The sequence below is a fragment of the Glycine max genome, chromosome 1 (genome assembly GCF_000004515.6).
Source record: "Glycine max cultivar Williams 82 chromosome 1, Glycine_max_v4.0, whole genome shotgun sequence".
In the NCBI taxonomy this organism is placed as follows: Eukaryota; Viridiplantae; Streptophyta; class Magnoliopsida; order Fabales; family Fabaceae; genus Glycine; species Glycine max.
This window is the reverse complement of record NC_016088.4, coordinates 7,079,827-7,104,301: the sequence shown is the minus strand read 5'-3', so window position 1 is coordinate 7,104,301 and position 24,475 is coordinate 7,079,827. Positions and strand designations below refer to the sequence as shown.

Here is a 24,475-nt window from a genome sequence, read left to right as displayed (position 1 = left end):
GTCAACAGAGAACCCGCAGACAAACATATGGTTGGAATTTTGCTGACTTGTAAGTCTGTCATGGAATTTAATGGAAGCAATGTTGGAAAGTAATGTTGTACTGACACTTTAATACGTTGTATACAAAGACAGATGTTGCTTACTTCAATCAATGATGTTTAATGGTGTCATATGTAAAATTTTGGTCGGCTAATTTTTTTTCTAAAATTTCACTTTCAAGGTAAATATTTTAAGTATGTTATATTTAGACTTAAATATGTTTTTAGTCCCTCTAAGTTAAGTTAGTGTTTTTTAACTTTTGATTTCTATAATTTTATTTTTTAATTTTAGTCTATGTAAGTTTGTGTTTTTCAATTTTGGTCCCTGTAAAATATTTTGCTTATTTTTAGTTCCTGTAAGTCTATGTTTTTTTAATTTTGACCCCTATAAGCATGAATTATGGGAATTATAAATGAAAAAATTATAATCTTAAAAGAACCAAAATTGGTAAAATGTAGACTTGCATAGACTAAAAATGAACAAAATATCTTATAAAGACCAAAATTTAAAAAAACACAAACTTATAAAAATTAAAATTAGTAAAATGAACTTATGTGACAAGAATGAAAAAGTGTTGGCTTACCTAAACATTAACAAAAATTAAGCCTATATTTTAAGTAATATTTCAATGATCTTTTTTCCTCATAATATTAATTATTATGCTTAACTATCATTTAATATTGTAAGCAAAGAAAAAAATATTATAGATATTGGATTAATTTAGAAAAAAGACACAAAGTAACAATTTACAAATGAAAACATATATAAAAATATTATATATAAGGACTTGGGTTACAAAAGCATTTATTTCAAACCATTATATACGCACCACTAGCCATCAGCATTTAATATATGGCCCATGGGTACAGGATATCAGAATTATGAAGGCATTTCTAGATGTTGGCTAATTCTGAAGGCACTTCATATTGGACTGTATATGAAGTGACTGTCAATCCACAGTCTCATGTTCAAAAGCAAACAAACTGTTTAAGATTAGAGGCATGCTATGCTAACCTTATAAAAAAGCCATTTCTCTAACGCTATGAATCAGCAAAAGAAAGAGCTCAAGTTTATTAGCATACTTGTCTTTGTTTAGGTGCTTCAATAGACCTTGGTTTCTACTTGGAAATGGCAAACTTGGCAACCTCACTCTCATTCTTCACCTTCAAACTGTTGGCACTAGCAAGTGGTTCTAGTGTTGGCAACATTGCAATCTACTGGGGTCAGAATGGCAATGAAGGCACCCTAGTAAGGCATGTGCCACAGGAAAATAGGCTTCAAAGAACATTCAAACTGAGTGTATTTACTGCCAAAGCCTACACTCCAAAGAGTCTGTCAGGGTTTCTCCCTCCTGATTCAGGTCCAACCCAGAAAATATTTTAGCATGCAGACTCTATCTATGAACTGTACAAAACACACAACTCCTCAATTGTTTTCAAAATAATTTTAATTCATCGCGCCTCAAAGTGATTAAACTTGTCGAGTTTCCACAGTGGATCCTATCACAATACTCGTCGCGTATTAACTTATTACCCTTAAAGGGTCTTACAGTTGTGTGATTGTACGGTTCATAACTCACAATTCAATGCACACAACATCTTAATACTCATGTGTGATCTCACAATTTAACATATACTCAACTTGTCACTTACACATAGTTCATAACACTTCCATAATCTTAAGACAACGGGTTATCACGCCTCATGCATTATATGCATGCCACACAATAATAATATTAATATGTTATGTTCATATGGTTAAACCCCTCAAATAAGTTCACTTGATCATATCAAAATCAAAGGAATCAAAATCATAGGTCAAAAACATGAAAACACCAAGCACTCAATTTTATCAACCAATTTGCATTAGGGCATCAATTGGCCCATCAAACAAAATAATCTCGTAATTATAATCACAAAGGAAGAATCACAGTACAATAAACATCCCAATTTATCCTTTAAGGATTCCTACACGTGTTCATTCTAACCCCAATTGTGATAAACTAATTCTTTACCTCTAAGTGGGCTCATGTGTGTAGTTCGGTAGTGACAGCAGTGTCTCTAGCAGTTTCCTAAGATTCCTCAAGCTTTTTCCTCTGGTTGCTCTACTAGGGTTTCCAAGCATTAGAGAAAAGGAGAAGGGATTGGAGCCTCCATTTTAATGTCTTTGTACGAGGGACATTTCTCTAACCGCATATATTATCTCGCAAATCCCAACGGTAGAAGTGTGCGGAAATGTGTTCTAAACCTTGTGTTAAATTTTCATGACAATCCAACAGTTAACGTGTCTGAGATCTTATTTTTATTGAGACAGTTTGAGTGTATGCTGTAAAAAGAGAAGATTTTGGGAGAGAGTGAAGGAAAAACGAATTTGAGATAAGAGAAAGTGTAGAGACATATAGTAAAATGTAAAAACTGACCTAATATGTCTTTATTTATAGCTAAGATACTCTTAGCCTATTATTTACTTTATTTTTATTTATTTTATTATTTTATAAAAAGAAACTATATTTTACTCTCTATCAAATGAATAAATAAAATATTATTTTCATTTTATAAGAATATATATTTATTTTATTTACCTTAAAACCATTATTTTAATTAATAAAGTTATTTTTCCTTATTTATTTAATTACAAAAATCTCATTATTTTCCTAAAACTCTATTTATTTTTAAATAAAGTATTTTTTAATTTATTTTACGAAAAATGAGATGTTACAATACGCTATCAAAACATGTTTCGATAAGTTTGTTGTCTGATGGTTTAGATGATAACAACATGGAATCATGATCCGATATGACAATAAAAATGACATTTAAGACTTCATTTAATACTTTGTGTCTGAGATCTGTTTTGAAGATATTCTCCTAGTATCTATTGAATCGTATAAAGAATAAATGAAGAAAAATTCTGAAATTCCTCAATCATCATCAAAAGAAGAGTTTTGTTGCACAAACCTGCTTTAAAACAAAAAGAATTGGTTTCGTGTTGTAGTGTGCAACACGCCAACGACGAAGAGTGGTTTCTCAGCATTAAGAAGTACATGCATTTAATGCCCCCAACGATCACATTCTTTCGACACAAACATAAGAGAGAAAATGTGTCCGTTTAGAGACAATGGATATTTGATTGGAGACATATAAATACCAGAAGTTTTGAAGACATGAAGTATGATTTGAAGCACTCATTATTCAAATTCTTTCTATGAAAAGCTCTTTATGTAAATTCTTGTAAAGTTTAGAAAAACTCTGAGAGTACTTTGTTTATCTTGAGAGAAAAGACTCGATGTTGACATTGTTTACTCATCTATAAGACAATAGAGTACTAGTCATTGTGCAAATCAAATCAACAAAACTTCTTATTTGTGCAAGAGTCAACACTGACTTGATAGGACAAAAAATACTGGTCGTAACAAATTTTGTGTAAAACTTAAGTTAAAGAGCCAAAAGTGGTAATGACAATACTGGTAACATATTGAAATCAGTGAAACTTGGTGGTTTCTCAAGAATTGGATGTAATTTGGGTGGTTGAGACAAACCAATATAAATTTCATGTGTCTTAATCTGTTTATTTTCTCTTCTGTTATTTGAACTGACCTAGGATTTGAATTTAATTTTCGCTTTTGAAAAACTCTTATTTGTTTTTAAAAGATTTGAAACTATTTGATTCGTTTTGCAATAGTTTGATATTTATTTTCTTAAGCCATACTTCATTAACCGATAACTTTGTTGTTTACAAAAATGATTTAAATTTAATGAAAATCACAATTCAACCTCTATCTTGTGATATTTGTCTTTACACATTGAATACTAACATTGTAGTCCATAATAAACATATTAGCATATTAGTCCAATATAGTCATCAATGACGTGACATCTTATTTGTACACATGGATTGTCACATAGGGAGGTCACATGTTATATAGGCAAAAATATTAACATTAAAGGAAAAGAGTTAATTGTAAGATTAATTTATTGCACATTTAAAAACTAAATTCGAATTTCTGTTTCATAAACCAAATTGTCATTGCTTTATACTTTTGGAAATCAAAATGAATATTTACTCTTTTATTAATGTGGTAGAACCTTTCTCTCATTGAAAAACTCGTTCTAATCCAATTTAAACTCTAATCACGTTTTTCTCACTTGAAAAGAAATAAATTATGTTTTTTATCACTATCATATATTAGTCTTGTACATTATAATGATTATATAAAAAGGAAAAAATGTCATCAAATCTAAAATGGAATTATGTTTTTGTATAAATTCTATTCAATGATATTTGATAAAATTAACTAAAAAGTTAATTGAAAATTAAAAAGTTATGTGATAGCCGAAAATTTATTATCTTTAATAAAATTAATTATTGCATGAAAAATGTAAAATAATAACAAAATCATGATTTTTTAAATGATAATTATAAAATTTGATAAATATATTAAAATAAAAATGAGAAAAAATATAAAAAGTTAGCCGTTAACATGATAAAAAAAATGCTAAAAAATTAAAAATTAAGTGAAATGTTTTATCATAACGGTTATGTTAACCATCTTGTACATCTTCTTCTTTCATCCAATTATTGTTTGCAAATTTATTCGTAGTGTTTTTGTACAAAACTTTTCATGCAGGATAATAAATCTCAATCTAAAAATAGTGCAGAACTAATCACGTCATAAAAGGTTAATATGCATTAGTTCATTTTTCTTCTATCAACATGTTTTATTATGATATCCGTTCTAATCGAATCATCACACATTCATTATTATTGGTTACTTTCTTTAAAAAATCCTATACTTTTTTTTAACGGGAAAAAAAATTCTATACTTTAAACGTTCAAAATCATTTTATTTTGCTATCTTCCCATTAAAGATTTTCTCTTCTATATTTTGGGTTTGATTATTAATATTTTATTTTAACTTTATCCAAGATTAATGGACACAATTGGTTTAAATTGAAAACATTTATTTGTAATAATAAAATAGAAAATCTTCTGAATTTAATTTCTTTGTCAATATAAAATATTTTACAATATCAATTGTTAAAAATAAAATTATTAATTCAATTTTTAAGAAAATTATTATAAAAATAATGTATTCATGACAATTTATGATTAAATAATAATACATAAACTATTTTCGGAAATTGTAAACATGTAAAACTCCAAGTTAAAATTTTATTTAAAAGAAATAAAATATATAATACCTGAATTAACAATCGTTAGTAATTATTAATTAGTATTTTCTTGAGAAAAAAGTGATAAATTTTTTTGACTTAAATATATTTTTTTACATTTTTTTACATGTAATATATTTTTTCAGTTTACTATTTAAAAAATTTTATTTTATTTTATCTTATTATCTAATATTTTTAAATTTTTATTTTTAATTGAATAATGATATGACAAATTAATAAAATATCATCTCATCATTTAATGAATTTAAACTAACGTCACATATCAAAAGTAAAAATTTGAAAATTTTAAATAATAAAATAAAAAGTTTTTTCGCAGTAAACTAAAAAAATAATATATTAGCTACTGTCAAAAACATATTAAGCCAAACTTTTAAACAAATCGTTTCATACTCTTTTTTTTTTTAAATATATATATATATATATATATATATATATATATATATATATATATATATATATTCTTTATATTGGTTTCTCGTGATAGTGTGAGGCCATCGACGCAGTTTGAAACCATCTGGTCCTACTCGTTTTTCTGTTCTGCACTTTAGTAATGTTTTTCTGTTTATTTCCCGGGAAATTTTTACTGAATACTTTCCTCATAGTTTATTGCATTCAAATTTCAAAGCTTATCTTTGATTTTCTGAAAAGCAAAACGATACCCACATGTTGTTTCCGGCTTCCATTTCTAGTCCTAATTTTCCTCGCTATACCCAGATAAGAAATGGTTCAGTCGAAGTCCAATTTGACCAAAATTTTGCTAATTTTGAGGGAAAAATGAAATCCGTACTTTCATTTTTTAGTGGGGTATGAATTATTGAATTTGCAGATTAAGGTTTTGAACCTTCATAATCCCCCCTCATGTAATTTTCATTAATGCAGGAACACTCTCTTGAGAAAAAGGGTGAATTTGTGTTTCTGTTTTACCCCATTGAGTGAGGAATAATTTTTTGGCTTTCCCTCAAAAGAACGGTGCAAGTTGTGTCATTGAGCACTCTGGCAACCTGTGGAAAGAGCAGGTTATGTGGATCCTCACCATCTTGGATGGCACCCTTTGAGCCATTCAAGAGATCCCAAATTACCTCTTCCACTGGCAGAAACTTGGTTTGGAACAATTCTGTTCAGAGCTTGTTCTTAACAAGGCACAGTGGTTTCAGGGCTGAAGCAGCATGGATGTTTAGAGGGGGAGAACAAGGGTTGGATGTGAGTTCGGAGCACAGCGAGAGTGCTAATGAGGATATCTTGATGTTCTTCTTCTTTCAGTTGGACTTGGCCACAAGAGTACAGGTTTTGGCTGCTTTTACTCTTGTGTAAGAAGTTAAGTGGTGTAGACCTGTAGGGTTTATTTCAAATTTATGAAGAGTTCTTAATGCTTCGTTTGTTTGGAACTTCTGAATGCCAGTATGCTTTAAATATGGAGCAGTATGACATTGCAAAGCAGCTGAGGAACAAACTTGCTGAGGTTCGATAATGAGCCACTCATCCTGTTCTGGTATCCTATATGGCTAAACCAAATTTTGTGGATTATGTTTGCAAGGCTTACTTGAAGTATAATTTATGCTTTTCAGTTTATATCAGTGGTTTTTGGTTTTGTCTGTTTTTTGTCTCCCTTGAATTTGTGTGTATGAATCTAGTGGTTCCTCTATAACTTAAAATGATAGCGTGTGTATCAGCGTAAGAATGCATATTTGTCTATATTTTTGTGTGTTCAAGTTATCTAAATTTTGTGGGGTTGGAGCATTGAATGACTTGCTGCTTGTTGAAAAAATATTGTTTTTCGAAGGTTGAAGAAGAGGTAATCAAGCAACAACAGTCAAAAAGGGGATTGTCTTCAAAAAGTGAAGCACAAGATAAAGCTATAAGTATTATACGTCTTCAGTTAGTTTTCTTCATCTTTTGTGTCAAGCTGACTTGTTCTTGATGAGTCACTGGCTTTTTCTTCCTTTTACATATGTGTGGGTCAACTTGAAATCTGACAGTGATTAATTCTGTTTTCCTTGCAGTTCAGACCTCCAGAATGCTATTGAGAATGAGCATTATGCCTTGGCTGCTGAATTACGTGATGAAATTTCCAAACTTGAAGCAGAGTCTCTAGCTGCATCGGCTAAAGCTTTGGCTCATGAAAATGCACAATATGCATTCCGCTTGGGGCAGAAAGTGAGACATAAAAAATTTGGTAAGTGGTTGAAACACCTTCCATTAATACGAAAAATCATTATTAATTGCATTTATAGTATGCAATGTGATCAAACAATTACAATGATGCTTATTGATTGTACTCTGAAGCTTTTCTATAGAGCAAGTATGATTCTGGAGATATAATTGCCTAACCCAACTTGTAGGCTATGGAAATCTAATATATCTATAGTGCAGGAAGAAAGAACCTGATTGGCAACACCATGTAAATTTATCGTATGGATTTACGCATTGATAAGTTGAATATCTGAATTGCGGAGGATATGTTTCCCTTCCCACTTCCTACATTTTGATTGCTTAATGTTTAACATACATTGCAGGCTATAAAGCTGTCATCTGTGGAATGGATCCAGTATGCAGTGAATCAAGTTCATGGATGGAAAATGCACAAGTTAAAAAATTGTCTCGTGGTTCCGCTCAACCATTTTATCAGGTTTTATTAACTTCATTATACAAATTGCCTTTGCATGAATTATTCTTTTTCTACAAGGTCAAATTTAATTTTGAATTAATTTATTTTGACTTGCTAATTACAAACTCCTATTCATCTTGTACTCTTCAATTCTTATTAATTATTGTAGTTCAACTTCAACCTGTAGAATAATAGATCCTGCAATACAAATACTGCTTAGGCATTATTAATTAAGCAATAACATGTGGAAATTTTAATGCAAGAGATTTCACCACTAATTGTCGTCTCTATGTTATTATAAGGTTGACTTTGATGGTCTCCGTTATCATTTGATAGGCTGCATCAAGTTGATGGGAGGACCATGTGCTTCTTTAAATTGTTTCTCTTCATACTGAGTGGACATTTTGGATAAAACATCATTTTCATGATTACTTGCATGCAAGACAATGCGGTTGTTGGAAATGTATTTGTTGTTTGTTGATCTATGGCCATATTAGTTTATTTTATTTTGTTAATGGTTGAGTTTGGCTTTGGTTAAGAAATGTGCTACTGCTGGCATTTAATTGTTTCCTTTTTTAATGTCTAGGTTCTTGTTGATGTACATGCTGAACCAAATCTATTGGTGGCATATGGTAAAGCTTGATTACTTAATTCCTTAGGCTTATATGTTTGCTTGTATTAGATTTAATGGTATTTATTACCACTCTTCCTCATGAACAAATATTTTGTTATTTATACACCATTGCTTATCGAAAGATTTGACTTACAAGTGGACTAACTGCTTTGATATGCTTATTTTCTGTGGTATCAATTTCCATCATCTTCTTGGTTTCTTGCTGAAAACAAATAACTTGCAGATTGATTTTTCTCTTTTATTTTTTCAGTTCCAGAGGAGAATCTTTTAACACCTGATAAACCAGACATGTTGAATAGATTAGATCTATACTTGAAAGACATACACTATGCTATTATTTCTATCATTGAATTTGCGCTTTTACTGGTGCCCAGGGAAGATTCGATCATCCCTACATCTCTTTTCTATTCTATGGAATGGATTCAGCAGGAGATTTCATCCCAATTAAGCAACTAAGGGAGAAGTACAATAAACCAAGGCATGAAATACCCATTGACCCACCAAATGATGAATGAAGACGGAGGCAAAGCTTAAATTACCAGTGAGACTATATACTGTTCAATTTGGTTGGGGATTGAGAGGTTGAAAGTCTTCTGACGATATATTTGATGAATCAGTTGATCGGCTTTGCAGGAAAACTTAAAGACAAGAAAACATTCCTTGTGTTGCATGCGCAATGATGATTGCCTTCTTGTGTGATCACTCGCATATTCACATGTTATAGTCTGTTGTATGAGTTTTCATATTCCATGCCTTTATCATTGTCGTGAAGATACTGATTACCCACCTAACCCTACCTCATATACATGTAATATAGTGTTGTTCAGAAAAAAATTAGCTCCTGAAATGGGAGAATTTGTCTTTATAATCGAGCATATTTTACTATAATCCCAGCCTTTCAAAGTTGTGATGATGATCATCTCAATGCGATACTAGAATCTCAAGACCTTACTTATACTAGAATCTCATGCTTCTAATCTAGGCTTAAGTCTCATACTTTGTAAAATGAAACTAAGAACTGAGTGTTAGTTATTATTGTGTGTTCTAAAGAAATCAGTATAGATATATATATAGTTGTTACTTGTTACTGATTGCAGAACATTAAATACTGTTATTCTCCGCAATTAGTATACAGTATACCCATAGAATATACTGTAGAATCTGCCTGTGCTTTGAATGTAGTAGTTCGTTAGATAATCCTTGAGATGACAATCTGTTAGGATCCAATTACAAGTTATTATAAGCACAAACTCAATTAATTTCAAACGTAAAAAAATCCACCCAATTCATGTGTTTTTCTACTTAAGCTACTGCGGCACTCTTGCACATGATCTCTGCCTTTGGATGACAAAATTTTCCTTTTTGGATACATAGTTGGAGGAAGTATGCAAAGGCCATGTATACTGACTAGCTCTAACTACTCTTTTAATAGCGTGCAGCCAACGCAAGTAATTTTATGTTTGTGTAAATTTTAGTTGAATGAATAGTAATGAGTTCACGTTTGTGAACTATTTGGAGGCATTTTCATTGTCTTTTTCCTAGGTAATTTATAAACCCTTAAAATGACAATTTTATTCATTATATATTAATTGTGTCATTCGGTATGCTTACCAAGATGGTACCAAATAACATTTATCTAAAACTGAATTTATGCGCTGCAATTGAACTAAAAAATTATAATTGAGACTAATATTCTCAAGTAAGTGCTTCCTTTGATTTGGTTAATTGATTTGTATCACCATATTTAATGAATACTTGGTTTATGATTTTTCGATAAATATGAGATATAAGATTGATTTGGTGGTGAATGACAAATAAAACAGAAGAGAGATTGTCAATTCAAATTTTTGTTTGCTAAAAAAAGTTAATAAACTAACAACTAACATTTAACACTAAAAATGATTTCCCAATAAATCAAATAAATTTGATAATTGTTTTAAACTAAGTTTGAGGCTCAATCCGTTTAGTGAGCAATTAGTTTCAAAATGTTGGGTCAATCAACATTTAAGAGTAAGATTTCTAAGATGAGATCATGACAGGAAAATATTACATTAATCTTAGGTTCTACATTAACAAATTCAACCCATCTTAAGTTTTTATAAATACAACTAACATTAATAAATGAGGTACACTTTTTATTTCACGATACTTTAGTGAAATATTTATTAACTTGAGGATCAAGAAGAGACTTAGAATGATCGGTATATCAACTTAATCCATTTTAAATACATAAACTCAGTTCATCTTACATAGACACCTCATTCTAGTCCAATTTATACATAATAGTAATAGATTATTTTAAGTTTATTGAACTAGTTTGTTGATATAACATGTGAAATTTTTTCCCTATATGATTTTGTTTCTTGTTATGTGAAGATAACACTTGTCATTAAAGTAAAAAATTCTAAAATATACTTACGTTTTCTTTCACAATTGGTGTCTTATTAGAAATTATGCTATAAAATCCTCTAAGTATTTTAAATTGGTCATTGAATGTTAGTAAAATATATTAATTTAAAGACTAAATCAATAGATATTCAGTACTTGAAAGATTAGTTATATAATTTTATTAGTTTAGTAACTAATTAGGAGTGGTAATCTTTGGGTAACAAATTGATGATTTTTTTACCAAACAAATTGATGATTTATTCAATAAATAATGAATCAAATAAATTAATAAAAAAAAAAAAGTCTTTCCCGCAAACATGACGGTTAAAATTCACAAACAAGAAAGTTTAACTCAATTGAATTGTTTCTCACTATCTGTTTTCAAATCGTATTCATAAAATAAATCTTTCCCACAAAGATGGCTGTCACTCAAACGAATCCAAATCTTTTCTGTTCCCGCGAGCTTGATGCCTCTTCTCCCCTTCCCTTATTTCCTTTCCTTGACCCTTCCCTTACCCTATCTTCTCCAAACTCTCCTCGCTCCATTTCCTTCTCCCTCATCATCTCACATTATTATCAACCAAAACCCAAACACAAAAAATAGAAAAACAGAAAACAGAAAACCAAAACACAAACTAGAAAACAAAAAACAGAAAATCAAACATGACATTGTACATGCCATTGTTCAGGTCATGTTCTACCTTAAGGTCCCTCTCCCAACTCCACGCCCACCTCGTTGTCACTGGTCTCCACAGCGACCCACTTGCCTCCACCAAGCTCCTCGAGTCCTACGCCCGAATGGGTTCTCTCCACTCATCAAGACTCGTTTTTGAAACCCACCCATCACCCGATTCCTTCATGTTCGGCGTCCTCATCAAGTGTTACCTCTGGCACCACCTGTTTGACCAAGTGGTTTCGCTTTACCACCACCACATTCAAAAGGGTTCACGCCTCACCCAAAACTGCACCTTCCTCTACCCTTCTGTTATCAAAGCTATTTCTGTCGTTGGGGGCTTGGTTGTGGGCAGGAAAGTGCATGGGAGGATTGTTAAAACTGGACTTGGCACTGATCATGTCATTGGCACTTCGTTGTTGGGAATGTACGGGGAATTGGGGTGTTTGAGCGACGCTCGCAAGGTGTTTGATGAAATTCGTGTAAGGGATTTGGTTTCATGGAGTTCGGTTGTTGCGTGTTATGTTGAGAATGGGCGGCCGAGAGAAGGGTTGGAGATGTTGCGTTGGATGGTTTCCGAGGGGGTTGGACCAGACTCGGTTACGATGCTCAGCGTAGCTGAGGCTTGTGGTAAAGTTGGTTGTCTGAGGTTGGCAAAATCGGTGCATGGATATGTGATCAGGAAAGAGATGGCTGGTGATGCGAGTTTGAGGAATTCTCTTATTGTTATGTATGGTCAGTGTAGTTACTTGCGTGGAGCAAAAGGGATGTTTGAAAGTGTCAGTGATCCCAGTACTGCTTGTTGGACTTCTATGATTTCATCGTGTAATCAAAACGGATGCTTTGAGGAGGCTATTGATGCTTTTAAGAAAATGCAGGAATCGGAAGTGGAAGTTAATGCAGTGACAATGATTAGTGTTCTGTGTTGCTGTGCTAGGTTAGGCTGGTTGAAAGAGGGAAAGTCTGTTCATTGCTTTATTTTGAGGAGAGAAATGGATGGTGCTGATCTTGATCTAGGGCCTGCACTGATGGATTTCTATGCTGCATGTTGGAAAATAAGCAGTTGTGAAAAGCTTCTCTGTTTAATTGGAAACAGCAGTGTTGTATCATGGAACACACTCATATCAATTTATGCACGGGAGGGTTTAAACGAGGAGGCCATGGTGCTCTTTGTATGTATGTTGGAAAAGGGGCTAATGCCGGACTCATTTAGCTTAGCAAGTTCAATTTCAGCTTGTGCAGGTGCTAGTTCAGTACGATTTGGACAGCAGATACATGGTCATGTCACGAAAAGAGGCTTCGCAGATGAATTTGTTCAGAACTCCTTGATGGATATGTATTCAAAATGTGGCTTTGTGGATTTGGCATACACAATTTTTGACAAGATTTGGGAGAAAAGCATTGTGACATGGAACTGTATGATTTGTGGGTTTTCACAAAATGGAATTTCAGTAGAAGCACTCAAGCTATTTGATGAGATGTGTTTCAATTGTATGGACATTAATGAAGTGACCTTCTTAAGTGCAATTCAAGCATGCTCCAATTCAGGTTATCTTCTGAAGGGAAAATGGATTCACCATAAGCTCGTTGTATCTGGTGTGCAGAAGGATCTTTACATTGATACAGCTCTGGTTGACATGTATGCCAAGTGTGGAGACCTTAAAACGGCTCAAGGTGTTTTCAATAGCATGCCAGAGAAAAGTGTGGTGTCATGGAGTGCCATGATTGCTGCATATGGCATACATGGTCAAATAACTGCTGCCACCACCCTCTTCACTAAAATGGTAGAGTCACATATTAAACCAAACGAAGTAACCTTCATGAATATCTTATCTGCCTGCAGGCATGCTGGATCAGTGGAAGAAGGGAAGTTCTATTTTAACTCAATGAGGGATTATGGCATAGTGCCTAATGCAGAACATTTTGCCTCTATAGTTGATCTTCTAAGCCGTGCCGGTGATATTGATGGAGCTTATGAGATAATTAAGTCAACATGTCAGCATATAGATGCTAGCATATGGGGTGCTTTGCTTAATGGGTGTAGAATACATGGGAGGATGGACTTGATTCATAACATCCATAAAGAACTTAGAGAAATAAGAACAAATGATACAGGATACTACACGTTGTTATCTAACATATATGCTGAGGGAGGAAACTGGTATGAATCCAGAAAGGTGAGATCAAGGATGGAAGGAATGGGACTGAAGAAGGTCCCGGGGTACAGTTCAATTGAGATAGATGATAAAATTTACAGGTTTGGAGCCGGAGATACTTCTTCTGCATGGCAAATGGATGAAATTTACAGATTTTTAGATAATTTTCAAAGTTTGGCACGGGAACAAGGATGTGATGTACAATGCTATGGTACAATGCATAGTAGTTTCATGTTTTCTGAGGATTTTAGTGTTTATAACTTGCAGAGAGAAACTAGCAATTGCATTTTGAACAAATCACTGAAACTAGTACCATTTTAGAATGATGTTATACTTTTAGGAATTTCTATAAAGTGATTATTCTGTTCTGTCATTACTGCAGTTCAAGGCCAGCAACGTATAGGAGAATATTTATAATATAATTTATGTAACGTAGCCATCTATGATTGCTACCTTAGAGCTTAACTTGGCCAGGGTACAAAATTACCACTTTAGCATTGGCTAAAACTTCCTGCACTAATTGCATTCTGGATTGGATTTTTCGGAGTGCTATGAGACACAGTAGGAAGCAATAATGGGAGTACAGGAAGCAACATCCTTTAGCATTTAGCTAGTGACCCGCTTTAGTGGGCTCAGATGAATTATTCTTTCATTCTATTAAGCAAGGTCAACTTAATTTCCCCAAAAGCATTTTGCACGTATACTACAATCAAGGAAATAAAACTTAAGGATATTGGAACCTCCACAAGAATAAGATATGTCATGTCTATTTTTTTCTTATATGTAAAAGTTGAAGATAAATTACAATAACTCATTCACATTGTTCAATCAACTGAATTAAATCCTCTAAATATATCACATATATTGAAGTTAAAACTACCGCTCAATATTTTTAGAGAATAACTATTTCAACTATTGTTATTCTCACTACCATTTTTTGAAAAGTAGTGGGAATAGATCAAATTGCTCCTAAGAGAAGTTTTTCAAAAAACAAATCATCTTTAAAGAAGGGGATAAATGAGGAAATGGCAAGACCACAAAATAGACAAATGTGAGAGGCAAATAGGGAAAGGACACAAATATTACTTTTATCTTTTAAAATTTAAAGGCGATGGAATGATATAATCTTAACTAATCATTTAGAGCAAATATTAACACTCATAATTGGAAAACCTAAGTCTCACTCCAAAAGCAAAAAGAGTAAAGGAAGTCGTTGGGAGAAATTCTTGGAGCATCATCATGGAAGGGAGCATTATCCGTTCAAAGGTAAGTAGAACAACGTATTTTCTAAACTTTTATGGAACAAACTTTTGGGATGTGATTTCTTTGGTATTCTTGATAAGAAAAATATGATTTTTTGTTTGTATATAATTGTGTTTGATTTAATGATTTCTTGAGTAATGTGATTTTTTTTAGGAGGGGGGGGAGGGGGGTTGATAAGAAAACTAGGAATTTAAGGATGACCTTGTTGTATGTTGACATTAACTTGAATTTTTTCTTAATAAACTTCTATTGTTTGATAATTCAATTGATAGTCATTGGGAATGACATTTTTTTTATTGTCAGTCAGTTATTAGCTTCTAGGAATAAATGACAGTGTGTATTCTATTTTGGAAATAGAATGAGCGATATTTTATCTAGAATGAAATACATTATTTTAGAACATATTTCTATCCATGAGATATGAAATACCTCCATCTTGAATAGTAAAGGTAGTAGGATGTCATTACATAGAGATGAACTCATAGACTTTAGTGAAAATGTGATTTTTTTTAGGAGGGGGGTTGATAAGAAAACTAGGAATTTAAGGGTGACCTTGTTGTATGTTGACATTAACTTGATTTTTTTCTTAATAAACTTCTATTGTTTGATAATTCAATTGATAGTCATTGGGAATGACATTTTTTTATTGTGAGTCAGTTATTAGCTTCTAGGAATAAATGACAGTGTGTATTCTATTTTGGAAATAGAATGAGTGATATTTTATCTAGAATGAAATACATTATTTTAGAACATATTTCTATCCATGATATATGAAACACCTCCATCTTGAATAGTAAAGGTAGTAGGATGTCATTACATAGAGATGAACTCATAGACTTTAGTGAAAATGTGATTTTTTTAGGAGGGGGTTGATAAGAAAACTAGGAATTTAAGGGTGACCTTGTTGTATGTTGACATTAACTTGATTTTTTTCTTAATAAACTTCTATTGTTTGGAAATTCAATTGATAGTCATTGGGAATGACATTTTTTTATTGTGAGTTAGTTATTAGCTTCTAGGAATAAATGACAATGTGTATTCTATTTTGGAAATAGAATGAGGGATATTTTATCTAGAATGAAATACATTATTTTAGAACATATTTTTATCCATGAGATATGAAATACCTCCATCTTGAATAGTAAAGGTAGTAGGATGTCATTACATAAAGATGAACTCATAGACTTTAGTGAAAATGTGATTTTTTTTAGGTGGGGGGGAGGGGGGTTGATAAGAAAACTAGGAATTTAAGGGTGACCTTGTTGTATGTTGACATTAACTTGAATTTTTTCTTAATAAACTTCTATTGTTTGATAATTCAATTGATAGTCCTTGGGAATGACATTTTTTTTATTGTGAGTCAGTTATTAGCTTCTAGGAATAAATGACAGTGTGTATTCTATTTTGGAAATAGAATGAGGGATATTTTATCTAGAATGAAATACATTATTTTAGAACCTATTTCTATCCATGAGATATGAAATACCTCCATCTTGAATAGTAAAGATAGTGGGATGTCATTACATATAGATGAACTCATAGACTTTGGTGAATTTATGATTCATAGTGAGTCTTAGACTCACTAATTTTAGAAACCAAAAAGATAAGTAAATTTGAGATTCACATCGGTTTTGAGAATTAAGGAGTAAGGCACGATGATTAGTGAGAATAACTTAGTATATAGAGATCAGTATTTGGGACACAAATGTTTGGTTATACAAACTATTGATTCTTTTAATTATATGCATGAAATAAATGTTTTATATATTTTTTTCAAAGTATCATTTTTACGGACTTAATTTGTGATACTATGGTTTGTTTGTTCTGGTTACCATGTTAGGCTGAGGAAAAAATACTATTTGTGAACTACTTATAAACTTGTTCTTTTCATTGGATCATTTCTCATTAAAGTGTTATTTTCAGAAAATAAGGACGGAGTTATTGAGATAAAAGAGGCTTGATGACATATTTTCTATTTTAGTTTAGATTTTGATTACTTAGGAGTTATTTGAATAAAGAGTTGAATATGTCTAAGTAAATTTTGTTATTACTTGTTTAAAATTGTTAATACCCTTATTAAGACTTGTAATAGAATATTTGTAGCATGGAACTATCTCAACTGGTAGCAAAGAAGCCCACATACTGGAAAGATCAACAGCTCATTTCTATTTGATCGATGACAAGTTATATAAAAGAGGTTTCTCGCAACCCTTGCTAAGTGTTTGAGAAAAGCATATCAGAACGTTAGCAAATTATATGAGCAATTTATTTTTGGTGGACTTTGGAAAAGGAAATTATGGAATATGTCAAAAAATGTGATTGCTGCCAGAGATGTGTCAACATTCATATTGCTCCCCCCAAAAGCTTTAAAGAACCAAAGTTCGCCTTTGCCATTCATTTGGTGGGGAATAGACATATTGGGACCATTTCCTAAGGCGGCGGGACAAGTCAAGTTCTTGGTAGTAGCAATTGATTACTTTACAAAAGGGATAGAGGCACAGGCCTTAGCCACAATCACTGCCAAGAACATGGAAATTTTGTCTTCAGACAAATTCTCTACAGGTTTGGGATTTCGAATGTAATAGTTAAGATAACGACACAGTTTGTAGATAAAGGCTTCAAAGAGTTCCTATCTGACTTAAAAGTCAAGAAACACTTCATTAGAACACCCTCAAACAAATGGCCAAGTAGAAGTTACAGACTTGGTAATTCTAAAGAGAATACAAAGACATTTGGAAGAAGCTAAAGTTTGTTGGGTAGAACAAGTTCCTTATGTGTTATGGACTTACAGAACTACTTTGCATACTTCGACAGAGGAGTCTCCTTTTCGCTTAATGTATTGAGTGGATGCAATAATTCCAACAAAGATAGGAGAACCGACTTGGAGGGTAGTGCATATGAATTAATTCCCACAAAGTTGGATCTTGCAAATGAAAAAAGAGATGTGACTGGCATTAGAGAAGTCACATTAAAAGCAAGAGTAGCTACTAGGTATAACAAGCGTGTTTTACCTTGAGACTTTGAAAAAAAGGACATTGTATTGAGAAGGGCAGAAAGAATGCAACACAAGGAAAACTAACAGATAACTATGAAGACCCTTATAGAGTGAGGGTTAAGATAGATGCTTATATGTTGGAAACATTTTTCGGGTTAACAATACCCCAAACATGGAATGCAGCCAATTTGAGGAGATATTATAGTTAGTACAATCCATTTGTAATAAATTTCTCTTTTAAAAAAGGATGGGATATAGATGATTGTTTAAAGAAGTCAGGCATTTCATGAAAGGCATTTTCATCAATAAATGTGATCTACAAGACAAAAATTGACTTGGATAAATGGACGAAGAATGTCATTTGTCCTAAGTCAATGTTGTTGCTTTAAGAAATGGAATAAAGAAGTTCATTCTAGAGTGTAAGTGGCATGAAGTTTGCAACGAATGTGATCTACAAGACAAAAATCGACTTAGGTAAATGGACGAAGAATGTCATTTGTCCTAAGCCGATGTTGCTACTCTAAGAAATGGAACGAAGAATTTCATTCTAGAGTTTGAGTTGCACAAAGTTTGCAACGAATGCTATTTAGAAGACAAAAACTGACTTAGGTAAATGAACGAAGAATGTCATTTGTCCTAAGCCGGTGTCGCTACTCTAAGAAATGGAATGAAGAAGTCCATCTAGAGCTTGAGATGCATGAGGTTTGCGACAAACACGATTTAGAAGACAAAAATTGATTTAGGTAAATGGACGAAGAATGCCATTTGTCCTAAATTGATGTCATTGCTCTAAGAAAGGGAACAAAGAACTCCATTCTAGAGTTCGAGTTGCATGAAGTTTGAAACGAATGTGATCTACAAGACAAAAATCGACGTAGGTAAATGGACGAAGAATGTCATTTGTCCTAAGTCAATGTCGCTACTCTAAGAAATGGAACGAACAAGTTCATTCTAGAGTTTGAGTTGCACAAAGTTTGCAACGAATGCTATTTAGAAGAGAAAAACCGACTTAGGTAAACGGACGAAGAATGCCATTTTTCCTAAACCGATGTCACTGCTCTAAGAAATGGAACGAAGAAGTCCATCTACAGTTCGAGTTGCATGAAGTTTGCAACGAATGTGATCTATAAGACAAAAATCGACTTAGGTAAATGGACGAACAATGTCATTTGTCCTAAGCCGATGTTGTTACTCTAAGAAATGGAACAAAGAAGTTCATTCTAGAGTTCGAGTTGCACAAAGTTTGCAACGAATGCTATTTAGAAGACAAAAACCGACTTAGGTAAATGGACGAAGAATGCCATTTGTCCTAAGCCAATGTCGCTACTCTAAGAAATGGAACGAACAAGTTCATTCTAGAGTTCGAGTTGCACAAAGTTTACAACGAATGCTATTTAGAAGACAAAAACCGACTTAGGTAAACGGACAAAGAATGTCATTTGTCCTAAGCCAGTGTCACTGCTCTAAGAAATGGAACGAAGAAGTCCATCTAGAGTTCGAGTTGCATGAAGTTTGCAACAAACTCGATTTAGAAGACAAAAATTGATTTAGGTAAATGGACGAAGAATGTCATTTGTCCTAAGCTGATGCCGCTGCTCTAAGAAATGGAACAAAGAAGTTCATTCTAGAGTTCGAGTTGCATGAAGTTTGCAACGAATGTGATCTATAAGACAAAAATCAACTTAGGTAAATGGACAAAGAATGTCATTTGTCCTAAGCCGATGTTGCTACTCTAAGAAACGGAACGAAGAAGTTCATTCTAGAGTTCGAGTTGCACAAAGTTTGCAACGAATGCTATTTAGAAGACAAAAACCGACTTAAGTAAACGGATGAAGAATGTCATTTGTCCTAAGCTAATGTCGTTGTTCTAAGAAATGGAACAAAGAAGTTCATTCTAGAGTTCGAGTTGCACGAAGTTTGCAACGAATGCGATTTAAAAGACAAAAACCGATTTAGGTAAATGGACGAATAATGTCATTTGTCCTAAACAGATTTAGAAGTTGTTGAGATAAAAAAGGCTTGATGATTTACCATTTTCTTTTTTTGTTTGTATTTTGATTGCTTAGTAGTTATTGGAATAAAAAGTTGGATGTGCATGAGTAAATTTTACTCTTACTTGTTTAAAATTGTGAGAAACTTCTTCCATATAACTTGTTTATTTGGATAAAGAGTTAAAATACCTTTATTTTCTCTTTTAATTTCAATAAATATGTTATTAAGACTTTCAAAATAATATTATTTATTAAAAAGTAAAATTAGAATAGATATTTAAATATCTTATTAAAAATTTGTTTTTTTAAAGACCAAAATTATAGTAATTTTGGGATGGATAGAGTAATTTGATAGTATAAAACTAACAATTGTTGAAAACAAAAGAGATCATTTTTAATTGTTTTATTTAACAGAAATAAGATAAAATTGATGATAGAGACAGGAAAAAAAACAAATTAATATAAAAACTAAAATTACATTAAATATAAAAATTAAAACATACAATTAATAAAAATATAGGGATGAAGCGAATAATTCAACCAAAAATTATATTAAAAGATAGTTTTATGTTGGTAATTACTTAATGATTTGGTCAACGAGGAAGATTCGACAGCACAAGGGAGGAAAGAAAAAGTGGGTAGGGAAGGAAAAGGACAAAGTAGCGGCAGAGCACTGAAATGGGACATGAATTATGATAAGTTAGGTGTGTGCTGTGATTTGGGGGAGGAAGGGAATGACAATAAAAGTACCATTCTATTAGAGAGAGAAAGAGAAACGCAAAAACAAAAACAAGTAAGTTATGTTATTTTCATGGTAAGAAAGTAAAGTACCAACAACAACAAGAACCAAACAAAGACGCAGCCAATGAGATTCCAGCATTCGCGTTTTCTCTCTCTACACCGACGCATCTTTAATCCTGGGACTGCTGTCTAGGTACGACACACACCCCAATATCTGATCTTCTTCTCTCTGTCTCTCTCATTCTATGTATGTACTATGTCCCACACAACATCAATAATAATAATAATAATATTATTATTATATTATTCCATTGCCCCTCCTACATTCCCACGAGTCTCATACCATCAAGTTGATATAAATAAACTCTCTTTTAATGCCTGTCATTTTAAAATTTTAATTTTAGGATAATTTTTATTTAGTTTATTGAATAGAATTTTACACTAATAATAGAGAAAATAATTTTATATCGTGACTATGTTTATTTAATTTTATTTAATTTATTAATTTGTATGATAATTATTTTATGTTTTAAGTTAGGAAATTTAATTTTTGAAACCGTTTACATGAATCAAAGTTATGACATGTGATTTAGCCTTTAAAAAAAATGATATGTCTCAATTTACAATAATAATATACTGAAATTAAATTTTTTTATCGTCTCAATTTATTTTTCACTGGTTAACTTCTTTAATCTTGGTGGAAGTTGAAAATGATAGCATTTCTTCTTCTTTTTTTCTTCTAATTTATATACATACTTATCTGATTGTACCTGCACTTATACAAAAGCCTAATATATTTTATGGTGTTCGACTTGGACACACTCACACACTTGTATAATACGTGACAATATCAAAATAATGAAGACATAAATCTCTGTTTTATTATTGACCAACAGGAATAACACAATATAATAAGTGTGAGCATATCAGCATACAAGGCACATATCATCATAACTTTGATTCATGTAAACGGTTTTAAAAATTGCATTTCTTAACTAAAAAAATAGGAATTTTGATTTCTTTTTTAAATGAGAAGACGAGTTTGGAAAATATTGATTTATTAATTGTTAAAGTTAATTAGAAAAGGCAATTTTTTTAACTTCATAACTTCAACAAAAAGTTGAAGCAGCAAAGTGGTATCAAAAGATTAAATAGTTGAGAGATGGTAGAACAATAATTAGAAATTTATGAGAGTCTCTTGTCTTAAATCAATAAGTGAATAGTTTTATAAAACTTTTGTTGATAGAAAAGTACAAATAAACTATGCTCACTAAATAAAAATAGTATACAGTATGCACCAGCTAAAAAATTAAGCATCTATTTTCCAACAAATATTTTATTTATTTATGAACTTATGTTTATTAGTTTAATTGTGCAAACTTAGCGTCATAAATAATCTCAATTATCCCTTGTGAATTTGATCACAAATCTACTAAACGTGGGTTTGATATTTTTGTTTAGAATATATTAATTATTTCTTAGAACTAACGAAGCGACTAAAAAAGCTTTATCTAATGAGAAACACATTGATTCAAAGACAAAGTAATTGACCTTAAATGCTAAGAAAGGTGTGACAACATAATCTTAAACAACAAATTATTATTACATATATTTTTGTACCTTTCTCTTTACATTGTTCTTTTGAGAGAATTTTTTTTATCTCAAAAGATAAAAGCACAAAGAAAAAAATATAGAAATGTGATGCATAGACAATTTAAAATCAGTGTCGTCTTTCTTCTATTTAAAACATATCTTTTTTTCCACAGCTGTCATTTATAAATTAAAAAAATATTACCATTTATACCAAAATATATAATTAAGTTTTATTTTTTTAATAATATCCTTTACATAATTGAGACATTCGTTATAAATAATCAACACCGTCCAAGAAAATATAACAAAATTGTGGTCATGATACAATTTAAATCAATAATTGCAGAATAGATGTAATAATGCATTTCTTTTTATTATTTTTGTATACAAGAGAGTATCTCTTGTCCCTTTCATGTGTCTATGACTATCTAATCTAACTTATTTTAATTTAAAATACCCATTGTTCCTTTACCAATCAAACAAATAGTTTAAAAAATATCTAACCAAATATAAATGATAATAGACACATTAGAAAAACAATATGCACTTCCTGTGAACAATTCTGTTTCTCATCTTCTCTTCTTTACTCTTCCTTTCTTGTCTTTACCATGTGAACCAATCTGGTAAGTAGCAAACGAATCAACTAAGACCACGCAACCTTTGCTTTTTTATTTCTATTTTTTGAGTTAAAGAGAGAAAAGTAAAAGAAAAAAAGATGACCATTTGAGTCATCCAAATGACTTTTCCTAATACGGCCAGGGGTAGACAAGCATGACTCACATAGATGCACAGATAAAATTAGCTGCACAACTTTTAGATTTTTTACTCTATAATGTAACTTTTTTTTGCGCACACATCGTGAATATTTCAATAGTTTGAGACTAATCATTTTTTGGAGATAGAATTCACTAAAATTGACTAGAGCCAGTCCAACGAAATAAAATCTAAAGTAAATTTCAAAGATATTTTTCTTACTTTAAAAGAGAGTTATATTTTTAGTATTTTTACCAACATGTGATTTTTTACTTTATAAAAATAATAGCAAATAATATTTTATTAGTGTACCAAAATAAAACAAAACCACTATCAAACTCTGTTGGCAAATGTTCTTACAGCTTGTTTTGAAACACTATCAAACCCTGAGCAACAAAACCATGGGGGAAAAAATAATGTAGAAGCTACATTTATTGTTCTGGCCACACGTGACATGATAGGTTTCCGGGAAGAAGAAAAAAATCCAACTTTATTTTTAATAATTGATAAATTCTCCTATTTATCAATTTAGCCTCTTATTGTCCAACATTTTCTGGGAGAAGATGAATTAAATTTACTGGAGTTTAATTTGATGAATGTACTTCCAATAAATTGGTTTGATGATAGAACAGCCTTTCAATGTTACCATCTAGGACAAATGCACGCTCCATTTAGGGTGTGTTTGATTTAAGATTAGAATTGAATGAGTATACATTTCCATGCACATTTTGTAAGAAATAAGAATTTGAAACTTTTAATTAAACAGACGTTTGAGGACCTCCCAAGGGAAACCAAACACGCACTTGGTGATGACCATCTTAACCTCAAAACGTGGATTTATTAGTATAAAAAAATATATCTTTTCTCCCATACAGAGCATTTTTTGCGCTAAAATTGTTAGTATTTAAAGTACTTTTTTAACCAACCAACGTGGAACAAAGTTAAGAAACTATTCATGTATCACACTGCAGGGAGCATTGTTATAAGAGTAACGCAGAGGGGCAGATACATTGCACTACCCCACATACTGTACACTTTAATAATTTACTCGTGCGGTCCTCAAGCTATGTGATAAGCCTCAGACTCCAACATTGATGAGAGTCAAGTTTGATCAATAGCTCCAAAAGGACCATAGGAGAAGAGAAAATTTTGAAAAAGAAAACCACTAGAATAATAAGGATTGCCATATAATGGGAAAAAAATTATACATATTTAACATCAATGGGATTCCTTGATAATTACAAAACAGATGGTAGAAAATCTTAAATTACTCTACAAAATGAGATGTGATTAAGGACAACAAAATGACCATATGTTTCCATAACAAAAAAACAGATCTAATACTATAAGCTAATATAAGACCCCTATTAGATGAAGGACTAACTCATGCAGCAAAGTACCCGGTGTAAGCACAAAATCAATAATAAAAAAACCTAGAAAGTGAGAGAGCAA

General features: G+C 31.8%; 2 protein-coding genes across 8 annotated transcripts; both read left to right on the top strand.

The window, feature by feature from the left end:
• The first annotated feature begins 5,708 nt into the window (after window positions 1–5,708).
• Window positions 5,709–9,358, top strand: LOC100783767 (clp protease adapter protein ClpF, chloroplastic). 7 transcript variants are annotated; one of them, XM_026127849.2, is made up of 8 exons: window positions 5,709–5,748; window positions 6,111–6,515; window positions 6,631–6,690; window positions 7,012–7,106; window positions 7,232–7,404; window positions 7,745–7,857; window positions 8,423–8,468; window positions 8,721–9,358. In XM_026127849.2, exons 2-8 carry the CDS (start codon window positions 6,273–6,275, stop codon window positions 8,924–8,926), a joined length of 936 nt encoding a protein of 311 aa, XP_025983634.1. In that variant the 5' UTR covers window positions 5,709–5,748; window positions 6,111–6,272; the 3' UTR covers window positions 8,927–9,358. The 7 variants fall into 7 exon arrangements, 5 of the variants coding, with proteins under 5 accessions (XP_025983634.1, XP_014628984.1, XP_006573136.1 ...); XM_014773498.3 differs by having other exon boundaries at window positions 5,718–6,035; XM_006573073.4 differs by having other exon boundaries at window positions 5,718–6,515; window positions 8,721–8,759; window positions 8,843–9,358.
• A 1,724-nt stretch (window positions 9,359–11,082) lies between these two features.
• Window positions 11,083–14,060, top strand: LOC100800182 (putative pentatricopeptide repeat-containing protein At1g69350, mitochondrial). Its single transcript, XM_003517771.5, has one exon. The coding sequence runs from the start codon at window positions 11,522–11,524 to the stop codon at window positions 14,006–14,008; it is 2,487 nt and encodes an 828-aa protein (XP_003517819.1). The 5' UTR covers window positions 11,083–11,521; the 3' UTR covers window positions 14,009–14,060.
• The last annotated feature ends 10,415 nt before the right edge of the window (window positions 14,061–24,475 follow it).